This window comes from Apteryx rowi, unplaced genomic scaffold, assembly GCF_003343035.1.
Source record: "Apteryx rowi isolate R43461 unplaced genomic scaffold, aptRow1 scaffold_1, whole genome shotgun sequence".
In the NCBI taxonomy this organism is placed as follows: domain Eukaryota; kingdom Metazoa; phylum Chordata; class Aves; order Apterygiformes; family Apterygidae; genus Apteryx; species Apteryx rowi.
Genome location: NW_020447196.1, coordinates 6,569,373 through 6,591,408, shown reverse-complemented (window position 1 = coordinate 6,591,408; position 22,036 = coordinate 6,569,373). Strand labels below are relative to the sequence as shown.

The 22,036-nt window shown below is 36.7% G+C and overlaps 1 protein-coding gene across 1 annotated transcript in view; it reads right to left on the bottom strand.

Moving 5' to 3' along the window:
- The window catches only part of CDH11 (cadherin 11), a 43,051-nt gene that overhangs the window by 2,946 nt on the left and 18,069 nt on the right, over positions 1-22,036 (bottom strand). Inside the window, exons 2-11 of the mRNA XM_026058894.1 lie at positions 18,564-18,959; positions 17,018-17,312; positions 16,103-16,222; positions 15,449-15,616; positions 12,279-12,466; positions 10,580-10,833; positions 9,422-9,558; positions 9,091-9,212; positions 8,194-8,311; positions 1,003-1,254 (exon numbers count right to left, since the gene is read on the bottom strand). Coding sequence (XP_025914679.1) covers positions 1,003-1,254; positions 8,194-8,311; positions 9,091-9,212; positions 9,422-9,558; positions 10,580-10,833; positions 12,279-12,466; positions 15,449-15,616; positions 16,103-16,222; positions 17,018-17,312; positions 18,564-18,791 — 1,882 coding nt within the window. The 5' untranslated portion in view covers positions 18,792-18,959. The remainder of the gene's footprint in view (positions 1-1,002; positions 1,255-8,193; positions 8,312-9,090; positions 9,213-9,421; positions 9,559-10,579; positions 10,834-12,278; positions 12,467-15,448; positions 15,617-16,102; positions 16,223-17,017; positions 17,313-18,563; positions 18,960-22,036) is intronic.

The window sequence follows — 22,036 nt, the reverse complement described above, 5'->3', positions numbered from 1 at the left end:
GTATCTGTTTTTATAAATTGATTAGTGTTGGGACCTAACAACTTCCTAACTTTGGCCCCTCAGCTTCTGCACTAGTTCTTCATGCATTTTTGCTGACATCTGCATTTTTAGCATATCTAACTAGGTAAAAGCACGATGTTGGAATATAGATTTGAATATACTGATTTGAGGGTTTACATTTGGACTGAATACATTGCTCAAACTAACTGCTCATTACTGCAAGACTTCAACTCGGGAACTGTATTTTTGGGTCCCCAACACTGCATGACCACTGTGGCACTGCCTTTGATAGAGTCCAATCATATTGCATAGCTGCAGCAAAACACAGATGAATCTTTACTCTCCTCCGTATGTCCAAACCTAAACTCTAATTCCATGTTCTGCTAATGATGAAAATGGGCATTTCCATGAAAATGGAAGTTTTCTAAAGCAAGACCTCAAAACGCATGCTTTTGTTGATGTGTTCCTTCTCACTTCAAATTTCTTTAAAATAACTTAAAATTACATATGAAAAATGTGACCATAAATTCCCATGGGCAAATTAATGTTTTATATAAGTATTTTCAAATCATCAGGAAATGCTTTATAGCAATTTCTTAAAAGCAGCTCTTCTGAGCCATTCATTTGTCTTCAACACAAGCAGAATTAGAGGGAAATAGCTGGCAGGAGCCATTAATCCTGGCTGACCTCAATAAGGAACCTGTCATCCAGGGAAGATCACAAAACTTAAAACTGTGTCATGACCTCCTTTAACCAGTGTCCCTGATTAATTGATATTAGGCCACAAGAGGACATTCTCTGACCATACCCAGGCAAGTTCACTGGTGTTTCCTATTGCAGTTATCATATAGTGCATTTCAGCCAGATAAATCAGTGCCTCCTATAAAAATAAAAGCTGAGAAATTAAGATAGATTGATTTATCCACCTCAGAATTAAGGCAGGATTAACATGGTAATACAAACAAACAAGTGTAGAAAAATAATAAGAAGAGAACTTTTTACCTAACAAAATCACAATGCAAGCAAGAATGGCAATTAAAGCACCAGTGCTTAATCCAGCATTGAGGATGTAGGCTTCAGCATTACAGGAGAGCAAGGAGCCATTGCTGTCACAGCCACAGACTCGAATGGTGAGGGTGTTGGTGCTGCTCATGGGTGGGAGGCCGCCATCACTTATTACAATAGGAAGAAGGTATAAATCTTGCTTTTGGCGACTAAATCCTTCACGTCTAACAAAAACGCTGGCTGTGTTATCTGTTTAAAGAAGGGAGATAAGTCATAATCATTATTTTTTCCTCAAATTCATCCTCTTACAAAATATTGAAAAATTATATTTTGCTACAATGGTACTGATTTTTCAGATGCTGTAGGCATGTACGATAAACAGATTACTGCCTTCTTAATGAGCCAAAGGCAATTACAGTATTGTGCTTCATTCATATAGTACCACACTCAATTTTAATTATGTTAGGGTGATGAGGGTAACACAAGGAGCACATAAAATGGTTTTCTTTGTTGGTTTTTTTTTTTGCATAAATTGTTCTCATTTGCAAAGTATCTTAACATCATTCATATGCGAGTTCAATTAATTATATACTATAAGGGAATACAGCTCACGGTAAACAAAGCATTTATTTTATAAATCATAATGTTTATGACTATTTTGAAAGAGATATCATATACACAGCTGAATATTAGCTAAATCAACTGCAGCAATTGAATTCATTCACTATACATACTAAAAAGTATATATATCATAGAAAGTCCATACTACAAATAATTACTATAGAAGATGATGTTAGTAGTGTTTCTAGAACACCACTAACCTTCAAGTAAATTCATGACACTTCATCAACCAATTGAATGACTGGGCCTTGGCATTGCTGTCTGTGCTGGTTCTAAGCCAGAATTAAAGCATTCAGTGGAGGGGAAAAAATCAAATCCCATTAATGTATTGTTCTAGGTGTCAGATCTACAGAAATGGAAGGCAGAATTCTGCACAAAAATAGCCTGTATTAATAGGACTCCCACCAAAATGAAAAGCAAACGTTACTGTGTATTAGCAAATTTAAGCCTCGACGTTGACCTATTTCAGCAAAATACACTGTATATTTTGCAGTTTTTCACCCAAACTCCCCAAAGCCAGAATTCAGAAAGCTTGACCACATATGCGCTGTGTGTCCAGGTGCATTATGAATTACATAGATGTGATGAAGAGGTCAAGTATTGCTCCAAAACTATTTACAGCACTGAACAATTGCCATGTCCCTCTTCATCTTAGTCCTGGAAGCCAAGCTGCAGCGTCAGCACAGAGCGTCATTTTGGATAGTTCTTCAAACTCTTTGGGGTGACAGCATTCAAAAGGGAAGTGCATAACATGAGACACTGGGATGAGACTGCCAAAGTTTCCTGCTCCCAGCCATTCCAGAAATACAGAAGGAAACACAAACAGTATTTCTTTCTAGTGTTTCTTGTTTCTTAGTTCTCAGCCTGAACCAAAGTTCATAAAATTGTAAACATCCTGAAGTAAGCAAAATGAAACAACTGTATCCATTTTTTTCAGACATTCAAAAAAGATTTAGTTTCAGATACAGATTTACTTCATGCAACCTTTTCTGTTTTGCCAATGCTCTTTATTTCTCACCATATAACAGGAGGGAAAAAGAGAACAGGATGGTTCTTTTATCTACTAAAGGAGAACTATTCACCTTCAGTGGTACCCATTTTACTGCTGCCTTGGGGTACTGCAGAAGATTAATCAATTCCTATTGAAGAGTCAGCATAAATTCCAGAATTTAATAATGCGAATCATAAAACCTCTTTTAATGATCTGACCACTGCTATTTCCATGAAAATCTGTGAATAAATTATACCAAAAGAGAAGTATTCTTGCCTTAGATTAACCACCCTTGCAGACATTACCCCTGATGATGGGAGAAAAGGTCTGTAACTGTCCCCAAGTTCGGTGGACTCAGATAAATTTATCGGATGGTAAGGATGCTTGTACTATCGCCCTGTTTATCTGGACTTCCCCTCTAGAAAATTCTGCAGATCACATCAGAAAAGGATGAAATTATTTAGGACTGTTCTAGATATGATCTGCTTGATACATGCGGAACTAATTCATCTCCCCGTGCCTGCGCCTCGCCTCCTGCTAGACCCAACCTCAACAGATGCCCAATTTGGTTCTCTCTCTATATGACAGCAGTGCAGACTGTAAGATGCTTAAGTTTCATAGAATTAACATGCAGATGGTAAACACCTTGTCAACTTCTCCTTTATGTGATGGTCATGTTTGTTAAGGATGGAGAAGCTGATAAAGATTTGATTATTTGTCATTATTGGAGGTGCTGTTTGCATCTTCTCAGAGTTTTTTCGACCTCCTAAATGTTTACATGCAACATTTGTTCAGCTAGGCTTTGTGGCACAATTTTTAAAAAGACCTTAGTGATGTAAGTGTCTGTATGATAGACTTCTTATTTTACAACTTTAATGAGCTTGTTACAATTTGTTATAAATAGAAATGTAACATCTAACATCTATAAATCTATCAGCTAATACTTACAATACTTATATAATCAATAGAATCAAACTATTCCACAGAATTCTCCAAAATGCATGTAATAATTCATTTCCTCTAAAGGAGAACAAAGATCTGCTCTATTAAACAAAAGGTTGCGATAGGACAGATTATTTTTGTGGCAAAAAATATGAACATTAATAGAGAGCTAAGATGCTACTGCCTAGAGATTGCACAGGCAACCTGGAAGGAAATCCAGGCCTAAGAAAACCCATGCACATAACCCATTTTAACAGTATAGGCAATCAAGAGTTTACAGTCCATGCAAGCATCTGATTGGCTAGTTATGTCTACGATTTGGTTACCTTTTGCTAATAATATTACAATTTAATGACCAAACAGATCAGCCACAAATGAAGCAATTAAACCTTGTCATCTTCACTAAATATATCATCTGATAAAATAAAAATTATTTTCAATAGGATTTGTTTAGATCATAACGATAGTAGCAGATATATAGCATAGGCTATACATACACTACCCAGTAATAATGTAGAGCAAGAAAAATATCACACATTAGTATGTTTAGTCTGCTGGCCACATATTTTGTATTATATTATATTTTTCCTGAATTTTGGTAGCTTTAATAGTATTCCTAATAAGAAGTAAAAAAAGGATGGCAAATATTCTGTTATGATACAGCCAGGCCAATTCCACTGCAGTCAATTACATTACACTACACTAAGGGTGAATTTGATGCAATGGTTGATTTGTCTGGTTTAATTAAAGGTGATTTCTGGTTTAACATATATATATATATATATATATATATATATATATTTTTTAAGTAAAATCCAATCAACATGCCAAGCTAAAGTTTAAAAAGGACTACCATATATCAACCCTAAAAGGTCATTTTTTTAACCTTTTTTCTGTTGATGTTCACTCCTCATATTTATAAGGAACATAATATCTATGAGAGGAAGAAAAAAAGCTCTTTAACCTAGATAAAAGATAGCATATAATCCTAGCTAATATTCTCATCCCTTCTTTTTCATCATTTTCAAGTCTCAGGAGTATAACTGTAATCCAGGTATAATGGCATTTTTTAAGCCAAGAAAAAGAAGTTAAATGTCAATACCAGCTTACAACTATTACTTAACACATATGGGAGCTACTTGACCGGCAGTCTTAAAGAACACAGTGTGGGTTAACATAAGATAGAAGGACGAAAATATCCATCCCAACACCGTCCAGAAAAATATACATGCTTTCATTTTCCCTGCTAGTATTGTCTGGGAAATCCCATGTCCAAAAGTGTTGTAAGTGAACAGATTACCTATACTTGCCAGGAAATCTTCATAATTAGAAGTTGCAATTGCATCACTTTATGGTGATTTTTATGGTGATTTTTCCTCGTCTTTGATTTTCCTCTTTTCCTCTAGTGATCTTCTCAATGGTTTCCCAAGTTTTCCTCCACATAAAGGCAAGCGTAGCTCGGGCTTTTTGGGGTTGTTAGTGTAGATATTCTGTAAGGAGGCTTCTAGATAAAAGCAGCTGACTGCAGTGTGAACATTAGCAGCTGTATCAGAGCATGAGAGCTGCCTCGGCAAGAAACCTAACCAAAGGTGGGGTCTGATTGCCTCGGATCAGTACCAGGCAGTGGCGACTGCTGCAGAGAATCCAGGGCAAAAACCCCATCATTTCACTGCCCACAGGTTTCAAAATCTCTTGAAAGAGACTGAATTTGAGAGCCAGAGGACATGTTTCTATTGAAAAAATGGATTTTGGTCACGGATTTTAGTGGCCTTACAAATTTAAGTTCAGTCTTCTGACTTGAAGTCAGTGCTTTCTAAAGAAATTATGTCTTGTGTATTCTAAAACATCATTATACCTCACTTTCGATAGCAAGGTGTCATTCGGCTTTGTGCAGCATGCAAAAACAAGGTTGCTGCACCATGTGCAGCAATATTGGCTTTGTGCCAGGCCTCCACAAGAGGTGAGGCCAAGCAAAGGTCATTATGGCTTAGGACAGAGCAGGATTTGAAGCAGGAAATCCATTTGCTAAGAATCTGTCATTCTTTCTTTTGTGAAGGGCCATGCGCCTCTGCTACACTTTTGAAGTTGACTTCAATGGAAGTAAAACTGAACGGAGTCTGGGCAAATATAGTGCTGTTTATTTACGTGGTATAATGTAAGTGAACAGTGCAAAAGCAATTCAGTGTTTTATCACAGCATGTGATAAGCCATTATCTCATGTTTTCCATGGAAGATAGTCTCAGCTGAAAAACTTGGTAACACAGTAGGCTATTAATAGGATGTAGAATGTGATTACTTTTTTTGGATTACTGCAATATGTGATTACTTTCAGTAGCTGGTAGAAAGAAACTCTATTAAATGATAATTATAGGACTGTATTCACTTTAAAGTTCTGTAATAGACCCAAACATTGGAGTTTTCATTAACTGTTCTCCACAGTTAATAAAGCCATTTTTCTTTGAAACTTGCAATTCCCTCTGAAAGAAGTGGCATGGTACATAGGCTACTCAGATTTACAAATGAAAAAGAGAACTTTAAATGATCATGTAAATTATTTGACTTACAAATGGTAACACTTCCTCTGAAAAGGTTTTCTATCTAGAAGTACATAGAATTCTAACCTTTTCCCTTTGCTCTCTACCATAACTTACTAAAAAAACCCAACCAAACAGAAAATAGTAAAATTAACAATACAACTGCAATAAAGATTGTACAATAATGATGGAAAGACAGTATGGAAGTGGGTGGATTTCATTACATTCATTATATTACATTTCATTACACATTTCCTAAACGCAAAATTATACAGGAAGATTTAATCCTTAAAATAGCATCTTGTTGAAATTACCTTTTGCAGTATTGTCAGGTCCAGCCACTGTATTCAGTGGACATCATCATTTCCATTATAAAACCTTTTTATCTGGGTTAATTTTTTCATTAAAAAATGAATTTGATGCATATGGAAATGAAGGATTAATAGAACTGGCTGGAGTTGGGCACTATGATACCATTTGCCTGCAGCTGTCTCAGTGCATCTCAATTCTGACCCACACTTTCTCTGTTATTTTAGATGCGAATCTTCCCTATCAGTTTTGCCAAGTGGTGTCAAAGGATGAGTAGGGCTTGTGATACCAGCTATTATCCACTAGAGACTTAGCTGGTATTTCTAAGCTCATTCCTAAGTGCACCTGGAACCTAGGTCTCTGAAGGTGAAAGGCCCGTTATCTTTATGTGCAATCTAATCCATTTTCAGATCGATATGGTGACCATAAAACATCTTCTAAGGAGAAACTTGACCTCAGGGTCTTAAGCAAAGAATACATTTCTATTTACATCTCTTTAAAAATACATTCATTGATTTTTCAAAAAAATTGTGTTTTACTACCTTAAAGAGAATAAATATATCCCCTCCACTGGATCCTTTATGAATTGCATATATATGTACAAGTGCCAAGCACTAGACAATATTACTTTGATCCTTCAAGAATAACAGAAATTGTGCTCAGGAACTCTGATGATAATTACCCTTGCTTCAGGTGTTGAGAGAGATATAAAGTACGGTACAACATATCACTTATGAGAAAAAAGTTCTTATTGAAATCATGTATCTGGATTATGTTGCCTTTTGTATTTCTGGCAATCTGTAATAACTAACTCCTTTGGCTTCATGATTTAAACCAGTTCAAATGAGTTCTGAATTTCAGGAAACAGTTAAGTTTCTCTCAAACATTAAAGCTTGCTAATTAAAAAGTTTCTTGGAAGTTGCAGCAGTTTTTTTTCCTTGTACAGGAAAATAACAAATGAATAACCAATAACATTTAATGTAAATATCAATTGATTATCATTAAATAAATAGAATAAATATTTCTGATGACTGGATTGTCTTTTTTCTGGTTTTCTCCCTCTGGCTTCCTCAACCTTTGGCAAGTTATGCTCACTGAAGCTGTCACGTTAGAAAATTAAGTAAGTTTTGGCTTTCATCTATGTCTTTTTGCCTGCAAGTTTCTCACATCTACAGTACTCAGTCTGAATGCAAGGCTACCCTATATTTCATTAAAAGAAGGTTGGCAAAGGGATCAGGATTCCAATCTGGGCATGTTCCACAGCAGAAATACATATTCATATTTCCTTCCAAAGTTTAGTGTGGCAGCAATTTTATTCCATTACAACTCTAGTCTGTGTCTGTCATGATCCATAATAGACAAAAACTACCAAGCAGAATTAAGTGAAAAAAAGCCAAGCAACTTAACAATTTATCCTTCCTCAGCTAATTTTAGCATAGCAAGTAGTTTTGTGGAAATCGCAAAAACCTGCCTACCACATTTAGCAAATGTTTTTGTCAATGTTTTTATCCTCTTCCTGGGAAATATAATGGCAATGGATTTTTCATGTAGGGTATTATTATGTAATCTGAAATACGTATTCAGGAAAATGAAAGTGAGTTAATGAGCATTACATTATACCAAGAACATCCCTGTAGATCAGCTATATTTTTCCTACCTTCTTCCCCTACACCTCTGAAAAACAGGTACTCTGTCAAAGTTAATGAAAATGCTGTTTATGACATTATATTGACCATTATTTTTCCTTTGTCATTTCTTGGGACACTAATATAGAGGGAATCTTATACAAACCTCTGTTGTCTCTGAGAGTGAAATTTGGATTATGAATAATTTCAGGTGGTAAACTGAAGATAAATCTTGGTCCATTGGCTGAGTCATCCTTGTCATCAGCAGTAACTGTAATAAATTGCTGTAAAAGAAAAGTAGTGTAAACAAACAGTTCCTTCTTCGGATATATGACATATAGACAGCATTCGGAGGAGACCTTTGAATACAAAGAATTTTGAAAGTCAAAGGAAATAATAGAAAAAAACTCCAAAATATCCCAAACACATGCAATTATGAACATGCTGCAGATACAAAGCTAAAGCAGGAGGTCTTTATTTGCTATTACATTTAACCAGTGCAGAATTATAGATGCACACACATTCTTATATATGAATTTGTGCTGATGATAATTTAGTAAGCTAAAAGACCTCAACAGCTTTGAGGGAGTTAGCACAATGTCCTCTCTAAACTGGTACACTAACTGCAAAAGTGCAGTTAATGCATAGAGCCATATGCCAGCTGATACCATCCCCATTCCTTATGGGCTGTTCAGGGATAAATCTGCAGGCTCCACACCACAAGCGCTGCAATGTGATTCTCACCATAGCATGCAGAGTATTTCTGCAATACCCACAACAGGCTCACAACTGGGAATGCTGTTCCCAGCCATGGTTGGTGGATTCCCACAGCCAACACCAGTCACATTCAGTGCACGAAACACTATTCTATAGCAGTTGATAGCAAAAAACAAACAAACAAAAAAACCTCCCCAGGAAAGTGCCTGTCTGTGTGCTCTAGGCATCTTTGCCAAAACTTTGAAATAGATGTTCAGTTACTAGCACTCATTCAATCATCAAAAACTGGGCTGGTACCCCGAGGAAAGAAATTCACCTGCCAGGAACGCGGCAGATGAAGGCGTACCTGATTGCTTCTAGCGTTCTCACACACAAACGCTTCGTAGGCTGCTGCAAATTTCGGAGCGTTGTCATTGACATCAATGACCTTAATTGCTACTGGAACTTTGGCTTCCTGGTGCTGCTTGTCTACGGGAATAAGTGGGAAAAAAATGAAACGGAAGCGAAAACCCCTCAAAACAAAACCCCAACAAAAAACTGTGTTAGCTGTACAAAAGTAAAAAAGAAATAGGCTTAAGCTTATCTATTAGGATTTATCACAGCTTATTAAACTCAGACAATTAGAAGACTACAGAATTTATATCAATGACTATAAAATACCTCAGTGAAATACTTACGGACTTCAACTGCAAAGATAGAGATATTATGCCACGCAATTTCTTCCCTATCCAAAGTTTTTACTGTCTTGATGTTGCCATCTTCTGCATTAATAGTAAAATATCTTTCAAGGTCAGTGTGACGATCAATTGAATACCTAAAGAAGATTGAAATTCAGTAATCAGAAAAAAGAAAGATTTAGCAGTTTCATGCATCCAAATTTGTTTTATACCATATTATTATTTTTAAACAATTTTAAGCAGTACACTTAACATTATGGATGTATCAACGGAAAGATATTTGGTTCTTTTAAAAGGAATGCACTTGGGTGGTTTGTACATATAGAAAGAATATTATGTCAGAACCTTTGTAGTAAGGGTAATGAAAATTATTGTTCCTTGAAGTCTCTAGAATGAAACCTATGAATATACTATATATTCTTCCCTTACAAACATAATACAAAGTCTACAGAGATATTTATGTTTTCACCTGTTTCATATTAATGATGAAAATCTTTTAAGTCTTCCAATCTTTAGATTACTCGGAAAGTTGATTGATCATACTAGATTATTAAATAGTATTCATTACCTACACATTTCCAAACTTTATGAAGCTCTGTTTTTTCTACCTTCACCTTGCAATTCTTTGTAATGTTAACTAAACCCCCAAACAGAGTTTTGCAATTTAATTTACACTGAAGACATGACAAACAAAAACACACAAATAAAACACTACCCAATAAAAGTGCTGAAAGTAGGTGTGTGTATATGCTTGTCATTAGAAATTAACACTTAGCAATTACCCAGGATTGTTTCTAATCTACTGCATATACTTCTGTCTTTTGAGAAAAAAACATCCTGTCTGTGATAATAGCATAGGATATTTTATAGAAAATATAATGTAGAACAGTCAAACATGGATGTCCTTAAGTCTATTTTAGGTGGACAGAGCTATAGTATATTACACTTTAAGCGTTTCTTAGTGACATGGGCTTTGAGGAAAGCGTAGCTTATGGAACAAGACAGACAAACACTGAAGGGTTGCATTTATTAATATTCTGGCTGGATTTGGAATTTTACTATCATAGGTCTCTCACAATATCTTAAAAAGGTTGCACAACAGTTCTAAAAGCTAATGCTTGTCCGTAGCAATAAACAGCCAGCACTAACGAAGCATACCTTATCGCACTGTTTGCAGCATCAGGGTCTTTGGCATGTACTTTTCCAACGACGGTACCAGATGCTGCATTTTCTTGTACTTCAAAAATATAACTTGGTTTTAAAAATATGGGAGGCTCATCAGCATCTTCCACAGTAATCTTCACTGTCACTGTGTCCTTGAATGGTCCATTGCTGATGAACTTAGGATCAATATGTACATTGGCTGCCTCTACCTTCAGATTGTAGGACTTTTTGGTTTCAAAATCTAAGAGCTGTGAGAAACAAGATGATGGTGCATCCATTGAACAGAGTTAGCAAAACTAGAGTGTAAGAGCAGTAAACAGTCCCCTAGTATTCAATAACATAAAACAAATGTGAGCATATCTTTCAACAAGCTTGGACTGAAATGTGTATATTTAAAAAGACGCAGACTCAAGTGGAAGGAGCTACATTCTATGTATGCAGCAGCAGCAGCAGAGGAAGGCCGCGCAGGACAGCCTTCCAGGCAGCACAGAGGAGGGGTGGAGAGGAAAGAAATCACTAGAAAATGCTAGGCTTGGTCTATCCCAAGCTGGCAGGCTTTCCTTTAGGGATATGGATGTGGTTTGCACTGCTGGCTGCACCATATGATAGGACAAAGACAATTATTACTTAAGTAACAGGGGAAATATGCAGATGGCTCATTGTTCCTCTTTCATTTCTGTAGTCCCTTCCATCCATAGACCTCATAGCACTTTAAAAAAGGGAGGTGAAATAACATCCCATGAGACAAATCCTTTTGAGACCCTGATCGAAGCTGCAGCGTATCTGCGTTGTCACTGACATGGAATGGCTGCAGGGTTGCAGTATGGGTAGCTTCAAAATGATTATGCCTCTAAGTAACTGAGAAGCAGGTGCCAACCACAATTCACAAAGTATGGCTAATACTATAGACTGAATTCAGGCACTATACCCCACCCCTAGAACAAATACAGTAATTGAACTGCAGCATAAATTTTGTTGGAATTTTGTTGGAAGTGACCTGTGGAGGTCATGTAGTCCAACCTGATGTGCAGAGCAAAGCAACTCTGAAGTTAAGCTGCCCAGAGCCTTCTCCTTTTAATTTTTGAACATCCCCAAGAAAAATGAATAGCTACAAAGATATGAAGAGCAAAATAATACTATTAAAATAGAAAATAGTATTTATAATTTATATTATTTAAAAAATATTTAATAGTATTTAAAAAAAATCACACTGATGGATTGTGTATGAAATAAGCTCAGTATTTTTGCTGCTTTTGGCATAGCCTGTGACTCCTTCAGAACAATATTGTGGACAATGCACAGCTGAGGAATTCAAACTATAGGGCATGAGGCTGTTTAGACCGAACATAAAGCAACAGTGAATGTCTGCTACTTATCAGCACTAGGCAAAACTTCATCAACAATGAAGCTGATGGCATTGTATTTTACCGTGACTTTTTATTATGAATTCATTTAGTTTTTGCATTAATCCACTGTACAGTTTTTATGTAACTCTTCTTGGTTATTTTCTTCCATTCCATTTCAGCTAATGGGGAAATGGAATATTAAGAGTTAATCACAGCTTTATAAACAAATTCAGTGAAATAACATTTACTGTTATTTTAGTTTAGGTGATAATCCATTACAACTAAATATTCTGTCAGAAACAAAGCATATTACACATTTGTAGGTTTGAAAGAACAGTATTACGCACCTTCTTAAGCTTTACAACACCTTCCTGAGTCTCGTAATCTGTTGTAATTTCAAACATATCCACTCCATCTCCATCAATGATGCTGTAAGCTACTAAGCCATTTTCTCCAATGTCTGGATCTTTGGCCTTCACTCTTCCAACTTCCTCTCCTGGAATGGCTGCTTCTGATACTGACATCTGGTATACACCTGGTAAAAGAAAAAAAGGCATTTACCTTAAATATGCAGTCTGCTTCTTCATTTGTATATTTACTCATGTAACTTGTAAGTTCCAAATAAACACAGTAATTTTTCACATTTTTCAAATTCCCCGAAGGAATGTTATGTAATAAAGAGCTTCGAGAGATAAGTCATCTAGGAAATCTTAAAACGCATTGCTAACCCCATAAAATTCCCACCTCACTGATGTTTTATACAACCTTTACCTGTCATGTTCAGGGAAGAGTTAAAAGGCCAACTCATCTGTCAGAATACAGAAATGATTGTGACATCAAGGTTGTAATTCGTATCAGAGATGTTATTACAAAAATTGAAGGAAAATTCTGTTTCATATGACTCATGGTATGACCTTCAACTCTTTAGCATCTAGAAGGATAACTGTCCATTCAGTCAGGAGCCACAAATTATATAACATGAATTGGATAAGACCTCACTGCTGTGCTGCCTAAAAGACTAAATCTGCTGCTTTCTATGGCTTTAACTTGAAGTATGAACTTGTACTAGCAGTGAATATTAAAATTTAGCACAAAAGAGAATACATACCAATTTGGGTGTGATTCCATATCAAACAAAAAGTGGCTATCCCATATCAAACACCACTTGAAAAACAAGCCCTAAACCTCCCACAGATGTGTTGCTGTACAGGTTTTTCCCTTGTGTATTCAGGGACACCAGAGCAGAGCACTAATATTCCCAGATAAATCTCTCTCCAACAGTTGTCCTTTAAGCAACATTGCTTCCTGGACCTTCCTGACCCTCTCTAGAGTTTAAGTAGCGTAACCTGACCCTAAATGTACAAATCTACATCGGTGTTTTCTGCCATTTCATCAGCATGAATATTTACATGAATAAAAAAACAGCATGAGAAAGTGAAATGATCTAATTTATCCTCCACTCCATAATTTCTCTTTGCTGCTACCACTGGCACTCTAGGAACATCAGGAGACTTACACCAGGCAGGACTTGGCTCATTACCCATGCAAACAATTGGCACATGTCATGGAAATAGACCATTAACTCCAGTCACAAAGAAATCAAAATTTAAGCACATAACTCATTAAGGATTTCAGCTATGTATTAAAAAAAAAAGGGAAAATCACGTGGATGTTACTATAAACAGGCCAAATTCTGGCTCTCATTTACAAAGCATTCCAAATTAAGGTTTTAACCTTGGGGATGAATCATTAAGTAGAGTAACTGCATTTGGCATTTCCGATCATTGATTTAAATAGTCTCACAAAACATACACTTTTTGCACTCAGTAAAGTGGGTAGAATTTGCTGAGAAAAATCCATCATTTGATTGAAGTATTCAGCAAAATACCATGTGCTGTTGCCCAAGGTTATGATTTGGAGTGAAAAGGGGTGCTTGTGAGGTATATAAAAACCTAACTTCAGATAGGAATCGCAATGGGGGTACATGGAGGGACAGGGCATACCACTTTCTAGAATGTAACGCTTTCCTGTTAGAATGGTAGAAAATGCTGACATATTTTTACATTTAGGGTCTGGCTATGTCACTTAAGCTCTAGCATGAGGGTCCAAGAAGCTATGACTCTGGAAGAGGAACTGTTAGAGAGATGTCCAAATCCAGGATGTATCAGTGTCCTTCAATTGCTCAGAGGAGAAAAGAGTGGGGTGGGGGGTGCATACCCTGCCTTCTAAAAAAATCCTTCAGGCAGCGAAGAGTCCGATAATGCACTTCCAATCCAGCTGTGAACACTGAACCTATTAATGTCAGCCCAGACTAATTTTATATGTGAAAAATTAATAGTTAGTGCAGGTATTAAAAACAACTTTATTTTACCACTGACAGTACACTTCCAGCATCAATTTCAAAATGGCACTGTATTAAATTTGTTTTTTTATTGCCATGGTAGATATAACTCATTAGAAGTATCCAGTCTTCTGGATTTATCCTTATGAACAGTCCCTAGTTCACTGAGAGTGTTTATAGAAGTAGAGGATGAAGCATCAACACTTAAACTGAAAAGCTATGTGAAATAAAAAATTATGCTCATTCACTTGAAGGTCTGTCAAAGACCTGAAAGAGCAAAGTCAGGAGCTGTTAATAGATTATGCAACGCTCTGTCATCAAGGGCCATGAAAAGCAAGGCACTTGTAGCCCGAGAAATACTGCTGTAAGAACATAAAGTAGATCACCTTTCCTTTGTCCGCACTCATCAATAAACAGAGTGGATTTGCTCATTGAAAATGACTATTGAAACTCTATTCTTGCAAATAGCTATGAACTGGGAGTACTGAAAGGCTTACGATAAGGCCACTTGGAGACTTCTTTCAAAGACTGTAAGTCTCGCAGGAGAGCTTTCTGATGCATATTGCAGCTCTCCAGCCACAGAAGAATCTGTTCATATACGAGACATGAAAGAATTTCTTTTAACCTCCTCCTATTTCCCCACAAAGATTTCTCACTGTTCTTGTGGTCTAAGCAGAGTAGTAAACACAGTTTGCTTTTTTAAACAGTCTTTTACATCCACCATATAATTATGAAATGGGAAATAAAGTAAGCTATCTTAGTCCGGAACTGCTGCAGTGGAGGTAAATTTGGGGGTATTTTTGCCAGAGTTGCTTTAACTATCCCAAGAAATGAGGCTTCTCCATTACTAGAAAAGTCCGGACTATGTCTCCCTGGTCACATCATAGATATATTTCTAATATAACATGGTCCAGCAGTTTTAAAAATGAATTGTACAGTTAGGAATACTTCTAATCTTGACTTCAAAAAAAATGACGCACTTTGCAGCACAGAGCAAACCATCCAAACACTAAAGCTCAGTACGCTATTAGCAAAATGATGTAAATAATATTTATTTATTCACATGGGCTGTGATAATCCATTAGTTACTGTTTTTTGAAGTTCTGAATATGTCAGATACTCTACAAATGCACGGATTAATAATAAATGTGACTTAGTAAGGACTTTGTTACTTACTCTGTGGGAACTTTGGCGGATTGTCATTGACATCTGTAAGTGTAATTGTCACTTTGGTTGTCCCTGAGAGGCCTCCCATGTGTCCCCCCATATCTTTTGCCTGTATTACAACATGATATTCTTCCTTAGCTTCTCTGTCCATATTCGGAAGGGCAGTTCGGATAATTCCTATAAATACAAAGAAAATATGACACATGCAAATGTTCCAACTTTCACATCATGAAAAATGGACACTGGACACTGCATTTTCTAACTTATGTTAAAATAGAGCAATACATGCAGTAATGGTGCAGATTCTGCTTTCTCTATACTCTGCATCATGCTATGCAAACAAACTAGCCGAAATATTCAACATAGTTAAACACAGAACTACCCTGGAGAATTACATTTCAGCACAGAAATTGCCGTTTCTATCATATCACAAAATAAATAGTCAGTAACATCTTTCTGGTGTAGTGTCCCTAGAAGCTCTACCAAATGCCAGAGGACCAACCTACAAAACAACTTAGCTAGGATCAGGAAAGAATGAAAAAAGCTTTGTTCAAACACATCAGTAGATATATCTGAATACAATGCCTTGGCCAATATATTTAATCCATCATTTTAATGTATTCCAGTTATGAGGTTCTACTCAAATAAATTGCTCAGTAATACCTGTTTGAGCTTCCACCGAGAAGTACGGCTGACCTTCAAGAATACTGTAAACCAACTTGGCACTGTTCCCATAGGTAGGATCATCAGCATCTGAAGCTGTTACCTGAATAACTGATGTACCTAAATACAGAAAGCAAAGGCAGAAGGAATACAGTCAGAAGCAAATATATCTGAGAGAACCATGCGGAGATACTTTCAGTTGTATGGCACGACTATTTTTTAATGATTTATTTCCGGGTTTGGTAAATGAAAAAATTTACTTAATTTATATACAAGGAAATAGACTCATAAGATCCATAAATACGTCACCAACTGTGACATGGATTAATGTTCTAAACAGTGAAGATATAAAAGTCAACAGTCACGCTGTTCCATTATGTCCTTCTTCCCCAGTAGTTTAAGCATTACATTGCTTTTGACATTAGACAACCAAACAAAAGAGTTTTCTTTTTCCATTTTCCTCAAAAAGTTTCACAGGAATCATTCCCGTAGAAATCTCCAAGGTAGATACAAGATTTTTCTTTGCTGGCTCAAACAGGAGATGAAAACTGAATGGATAGTGTGGCAGTAACTCCTTAGCTTTATTAAACAGCTCAGCCAAAAGCATGATCTTGATGTTTACCCCAGGGGACTCACACTCCATAAATACCCAGGAACCTTCATGTTCCTTCCCAGGGTGGAACAGTGCCATTCCCTGAACCTTCTGCAGAGACACTTTGACCATGATAGTTAGTAGCTGCAGCAGGGTTTGATTTGGTCAGTGAATTAGATAAATTGACTGAGTAGTTGGCTGAGGATGAAGTAAGTTTTACCTCCCAAAATTCTAAATAATAATAATTAAATTAGGCCAAGATGTATTGCAAAAGTAACTTCCTCTATACAGCCAGGCACTGACGTCTGTTTATGAGTACTTACCTACATTTGATCTCTCCGGCACATTGGCATGGTAGTTTTCATGAAGAAACTCTGGTGGGTTGTCATTTATATCTTGAACTTTAACAATGAATTCAGAGGGTGGTTCCAAAGGTCTGTTAGTGTTCCTGTCTACAGCTTGTGCTGTGAGAGTGTACTGAGCTCTCTCTTCGCGGTCCAGTGTCTTTGTTGCATGGATGTTCCCTGATTTGTCATCAATAACAAAAATGATTCCTGCTCCTTCACCTGAGAGAATGTATTTAATGTTTCCATCTCCAGAATCGATATCCGAATGAAGCTACAAAATGAGAAACAGACATAAGGTAACAAGATGGTATCCATCTTATGTATATGTATATGAGACAAAAAAGTTCCTGAAATTACTATAATTTTCATAGTTTTCAAAAAGTCTTGTCCTTGATCAAGAGCTAATTCGTGCATGGGCTGATGCTGTGAGTACCTGTTCCCTGCATTCAGGGAAGCTGTCCTGATGATTTTCATGCTGCCACATGTAGGGAGCTACTGAGACCCAAGCTTTAAGATTTAAGGAAGAAAATACATAATGAGATAGTTATAACAGGCTCTTTGTTCAAATGAGGATGGAAGGAAGAGTCACTTCTACAAACAGTTTGTACTCTTCATACTAATCAGATTTTACTAGGTTGCATTTAAAAAGTTAAGTAACTCATGGAGCTGTAACAAATGAGTCAATCTTTGATTGCGAACAAGTTTTTAATAACAACTTCTTTATTATAAAATAAGTAACAAATGCTACTGAACTTTCTTACCTTCATGACCTGTGCACACTTCAGTTTGATGAATGAGAGAGAAACATTGAGCCAAATTATAGATTTATTGATCATACATTCACAGTTACAAATTGTACATTTCTAACCATCTTTTAAACCAGAATACCCAGAATGGAATTTGGTGTCATTGACCCAATTCTCTTCTCTTTTGTGCTGGTGTTAAGTCGATGCAGTTCCACTGATTTAACGGGAAGTTATAAACTGGTAGTTCACAGTAAAGGAAAAAATAATTAGCTCAGTATGTACGTACATATACTTGTTCACACAGATTATATGTCTCAATGTATACATACCTTTCGTATTTAATTTTACTGATACCTTAAAAATGAAAGGACGAAGAGGTAGCTATTGAGCAGTACACTTTTATTAAGCTGCTGGGTTAGATGTTACATTTTTAGTTACTATTATAAAAGTCCTGAGAATGATACCAGATATTCTTGGGACACACTTTAGTTCAAATGGTTGCTGTGGTCCCTGCTGTGGTGTTACATGACAGCTTGTACACCTTCATTCAAAGACTACCGAAGTCAATGGAAAAACCTGCAATCGCTTCAAGAGTCTTTTGCTTAGCTCCTTAATGGAGCTACAACAACATGATTAATTCTAGGTGAATAAGTGCTTGCTGAATAAGCAGCTAATATAACAGAAAAGCAGTGGCAAGAAAAAAAGCAACTCACATAATAACGAAGCAGAACATAACTAATATTCAAATGAATGAAAAAACATAATTTCTTTCTTACCCTTCCCACTAGTACAGGATCTGGTCCTGTATACTCTTCTATGACAAAGAACTGATTCCACACCCAGCCTCTTTTTGAACGATGCAGAACTTGTCCTTCTTTCCCTTTTTCATGGTGACCATGAAGTGACGGCCTTACGTTGTTCAGTTTTTCTGTAGTGATGGCATGGCTGTAATACAGCATGCCCATGCAGATTAGAGCGGCATGTAAACAATTGTCCTCCTTCATTTTTGGTTATTCTGTAGGCACAGGAGTATCCAGGAATCTACCCCTTCCACCTTGGAAGTCAAAAAATGTGGGGCTACTGAAAAGTTTCAGATTAAATGTTCTGCACATAAAATGCCATCACACATGAAATGCATCACTTTAATGCTCTGCAGCTTCCCAACTTAATTCCTAAAAGAAAATGAAATAGAGAAAAATATCAGTTCTTTCATGTCTTTCAGGTGCAAGAATTTCTTTACTAAGCAAAATGAAACTAGTACTAATTTGGAACATTTCAAGATAAGAAGATTAAAATGTAATAATTATTATATTAAGTAATGAGTATATTTGGTGTTTTGTTATATGCAACCCCCATTTTATAAAATCTCCGAACTTGCTGGTTAGGGCACTCATTTGAACGTTGGAAGATAGAGAATTATATTCTTTCATGATCCTGCCAAATGGATTTAGCCCAAGATGCAAGGTAACTTTAGAAATACCTAATTTATATCTAAGCCCTCTTAGGAGCTTAGATTTAAGCCTTAGATATAAGCCTTTAAGCCACAGGCTTAGATATAAGATAGATACCAAGATACTTGCTTATCAAGAATGGAATATTTCTACACATGCCCAGAAAAAGGCCTTTTAATGACCAACAGATTTTCATGCTGCAAATAAGTACCTAGGCAGGGGCAGTGGCTGACAGAAATCTGAAGACCTAAATTTTGGATTCAGGCACTTGAAATAGCCCTTCTACCTCCCTCCGAGGATCACGTCATCAAAGGTGAGAAGCAGCACTGATTGCCAATGTTCCTCTCTTTGTTCTGGTGACTATAACTGTCACAGACCAATACAAATATATAGAGATACTTCTAATAATGTAACAATTGACAGTAGCTATTTATTCCTGCTGTTGCTGTGATTTAAATTACCAGAAGTATAATATTTTCTTAATTTCTCATAATTTTTTTAAATCAGTAGGTCAGAATTAATATTTGAAGCAGAAACTGCATAATACAGTGAAACCTGAACTAAGGTCTACACCTCCAGCAGCTAACAATCCATCTTAGAGGCCACTTTGACATATCCCTGGGGTTTCCAATACATTCTCCTTCAAGCTTTACAGAACAGCCAATTTTTACGGGTTCCTAGGATGTTTGTTTCAGCTCTCAGTGTAATTCACTTTGTTATTCTGCAAGACTAATAAAATACTCAAGGCTATATCCTTACAGGCATATGTATAAATACATGCTACCATCTTCATTAAAAGAGAATGATTTTTTTATGAGAGATACGGAGGTCTTGCACATAGTATTTGTAGCATAGAAAATGTGAATATAAGGAAAAGCTTGAACCTACATCACATCCTACAGCTCCAGCAACAGATAAACAGCTCAGCAGTACTGAACCCACCCCCCCGGGGGTGTCCTTCTCAAACCCAGGGCAGTCATGTCCTCCCCTACAGTCCCTTTTGCAGTTACCTAAAAAAAACACATCCAACATCGAGAAATAGGGTGCATGTATAAATAAGGAAGGAAATATTTGTGTTCCTTATCTCCAAAAAGGCTGTCTTTTTGTTTTAACTGTAAAACAGAAATCACCTCAACTACCACACCATAATGACTCCAGCCTAATGAATTAAATGGTAGTCGCACATATATACGCAAACATAATCTGGCACCAAGGGAGGGATTTCTACAGTTTTCTTTCTTAAGCATATTTATTTATTAAGTACAACACTTGGTGTAAACATTTAATTTTTCACTATTGTTACATGATGTCACATTACAGATGACCCATAACAGTATGGCAGATTTGAAAAAGAAAACTCTCTCTACTACTTTGGTCAGAAAAATGATTTTAAATTCAGTTATTCAGACATAAAATGTGTGTGTGAGCTGTGGAGCATTAGGCCTGGGTTTTCTGAGCTTGTTTCTTGCCTCCATTTTGTTGAGAGGCAAAAATAAAGCGGGACTTAAAGAAGCTGCAAACTAATATTTATCCTGGTTTAGAAGCAGCTTAAATAGCAGAAGCCTTTCAGCATGAATCATTACAGTGGCCTTTTCTATGATAACATTAATTTTAAGAGGAAACTGACATTTTTTTTTTCAATTATGCATAAAAAACCTGAACTGAGGCACCTACTATGCAGTAGTTACTGACTAAGCTTCCCTGTCATTTCAGTAACTATTTATTAAACCTCCCTCAAAGTTCAGAAAAGTCTTTTTAAAAATAATCCATCAAATTCTCCACTCAGTCCCATAGATGTAAAATGTGTTCCTCTGTCCTGTTCAGTGCACACCTCTGGATTTACACCCCTGGACAGGTGTAAATTTAACCCCACAGCAAGCAGGCTCTGAGGTTACCTCTCCTGGGTACTTTGTCTACAGAAACTTATTGATGTTACCAAATTCGACATATTATAGCCACTTTAGCCCTCTTCGTAATTGCATTCAGTTAATCAATGCTATTGCTGTTTCGCAAGTGGTTTGCTATGGAGTGGCCTTTCAGCTGAATAGCCTCCAATGTCCTGCACCTACAGCTAATTATGCTGGACGAGTACATTTGCTACGAGCATCTAGTGTGTTCCTCGTGTGCAGCAGTTAGCAGTGCCTGGCTCCTGGACTGTCAAACAGGGCCTACATGCTCCAAATAGAAACGAAACAAAAAGGCTGCTGCACCTAGACAGCAGTATATTTTTAAACCTGTTGCTAGAAATGGTTAACAAGTAAACTGCTTGCTTTAATAGATTTTGGACATGTTTAAAAATTAAATTATTCTTCAGATCATTAATATCAAATTATGGTCTCAACAATGAAAACAAGTAAACAAATACAGCCATTATTCCCAAATTTTGCAAGACTGTTATGTAAGTCAGTAAACACTTTATAAAGATGCTTAACCATAACTGAAAAGCCAAGCTGACATATATGCTGCTTATTATCAGCTGTTCAAGTATGAAACAAAACATTAACCACACATCCATGCTTAATGACGATTTAAAGCAGCAATTGCTTGCTACCTTTAGTTCTTTCCTCCGTGTATATGTGGGGAGAGAGGAAGCACTAACGCTATGTCTTTGGGACAAAGAAAACGACTGCATCTCATCCCGTGAACCCTACTCGGGCAGAAGTCACTGGAGCTGTTTATGGTAATTGCTTCTGTCTGGGGTTGTAACGCGAGAGGACTCCATGCCACTAGCACCAAGGTGGCTCTTTAGGAAGCGAGTCGCCGCTCGATGGGCTGCAATTAAAGCTGGAGCGGCAGCC